This window comes from Gymnodraco acuticeps, unplaced genomic scaffold (genome assembly GCF_902827175.1).
Source record: "Gymnodraco acuticeps unplaced genomic scaffold, fGymAcu1.1, whole genome shotgun sequence".
Classification (NCBI taxonomy): domain Eukaryota; kingdom Metazoa; phylum Chordata; class Actinopteri; order Perciformes; family Bathydraconidae; genus Gymnodraco; species Gymnodraco acuticeps.
Window position 1 is genome coordinate 10,752 of NW_022990918.1, and position 2,205 is coordinate 12,956.

Sequence of the window (2,205 nt, forward strand, 5' to 3'; positions counted from 1 at the left end):
TGGCCAGCTCAGTTGGTCTAAGCTGGTTTTTCAGCAGGGTAGACGACGCGGCAGACAGGGAGAATGAAAAAACATGGATACAAATCAAAGAAAACGAAAAGAAAAAGGTGAAGCAAAGAAATGTCGCAAATTGACCTTTTTGGCAGCAGCGCTGCTACAAGCACTATCAGCAGCAGCTGAGCACAAGTGCAAGATGATGAAGAGAATGATGAGGGCTCGAGTTCAGATATACAGCCAGCCTCCTGCGTTCATGATAATAATAATAATAATAAGAAGAAGAATACATTTGATTTATATAGCACACTTTAAAGACAACGTCATCTCAAGGGGATGATGAGGGACAGAGAGTTGAGCTGGTGGAAGAACCAGCTCAACTGGTACATACAAGTGCAGTGCCACATTTTACCGGTCATGTGATCACGTCACGTGACAATGACGTCACATTCCCACACATATATAAGAAGCAGCCTGTCACTTGAAGCTTCACAACCTCCATCTTCTCCAACGGTTCAGAGCAACTTTAACAGACAGAGACGGTGACACCATCATCATGCTGGCTTTCCTCTTCCTGTTGGGCCTGGCTCTGGGTGCTGTGTCTTCTTCAGATGACCCATCAGTGGAGCTACAGCAAGACAGCTGTCCCTCCTGGTTCTCCTTCAATGGCCGCTTCTACAAGTACTTCAACACAAAGATGACCTGGGCTGATGCAGAGCTCAACTGTGTGTCCCAGGGAGGCAACCTGGTGTCTATCCACAGCAGAGAGGAAGAGGACTTTGTCAAAGCCCTGATCAAACGCTCTGACCCTGCTGAGGGAGGAACATGGATCGGACTCCGTGACTTGGCCAAAGAAGGAAGTTGGATGTGGTCTGATGGGTGTGCAGCCAAGTATTTCTTTTGGCATAGAGGAGAACCAAACAACCTAGGAGATGAAGACTGTGTACAGGACAACTTTGGAAAGATGTGGAATGATAAGAGGTGTTCACATACTTTTCCCTCAGTTTGTGCATCTCGCACAACTTGTCCTTAAACTGAGATGTTACGTGTTCACCTGTTTTGTTAACATGATAACAATAAAGACACAGATGTAAACTTGTATATGTGTGTGAACAGAAGTCCTTTTGTCTAACCTTTATTCTTATGAATGTTACATATTCACACTGGTCGCTCCAGGGGTTAATCAGAGGAGTTATTTCTACACCTTTTTAAATACATTTAGTAAATAATATTGATGATGCATTATTATTACATTTTGATCCACAGATTTGAGCCGTTGCTTATTATTCCTGGTGTTCTACTTATTTGTTTGAACCACGCACAGTTGTATATCATTCAATGATCACATGATGTGGTCAGGTATGTACGGCACCTGGTGTGTGGATGACCAACGGGCTGAACTCGCTCTTTTCTGTTGACCCTATAGTCCTTCTTTGGTTATTGTTTGTGTTCTTTTGTTCAGTCAACTTTAAGTTTTGCACAGATTTGATTTAGGAATGCTTCAAAGTGATGAGTCTTAGCGACATGATTTATTGGGAAAAGTACCATCACTCTTTTTCTGGTTATGTGAACAGGTGTTTAATGGACAGGGACACTACTGATCATGTTTCTCTTTCACATGGACGTAAAAGTATAAACCTAAAATGTACTCAACAGCACTATTTTCTGATAAACAAGACATTCATCCTCTCTGTTGTTTTAAAGCAGGGGTGGGGAACCTCCGGCCCCTGGGCCCTATACGGCCCGCGAGACCATTTGGTACGGCCCTCGAGGTAATTTCTAAACACACGCAAAAAAGAAAAACATGACAGAAATCTAGACCGCACAAAAAATAAACAAGCGAGTGCCTGTTTTTCCTGGCCACGGTCAGGGTCCTTGAACACAACATGAGCCTAACGTGGTATATGTCTCGTCTGACAGGGGTGTAGTTCTGACGGAGAGCACCAGAACACCGCTCCGGCACTTCAGTACCCATAAGGAGCCATACACATGCCGCAGTTTCTGCGTGGCTGTGTCTTTAGTTGAAAGCCCAGTGGCGATCTGTTCATCTGTCACACTGATCATACAGTCAATAACTTTGTTGTTATTAGCATCTGGTTAGCTAGCTATGCTAACGAATATAAGAAGCTTTGTTTCCAACCAGTGAGGTAAAGGCACATCTTTATATGATCATTATAGTTATCCAAAAATAAGAGAATAAAGTAAACGGGT

The 2,205-nt window shown here is 43.3% G+C and overlaps 1 protein-coding gene across 1 annotated transcript; it reads left to right on the forward strand.

The window, feature by feature from the left end:
- Positions 1-474: 474 nt before the first annotated feature.
- LOC117558010 (lactose-binding lectin l-2-like) lies at positions 475-1,095 on the forward strand. Its single transcript, XM_034233970.1, has one exon. It carries the CDS (start codon positions 551-553, stop codon positions 1,025-1,027), a length of 477 nt encoding a protein of 158 aa, XP_034089861.1. The 5' UTR covers positions 475-550; the 3' UTR covers positions 1,028-1,095.
- Positions 1,096-2,205: the final 1,110 nt, after the last annotated feature.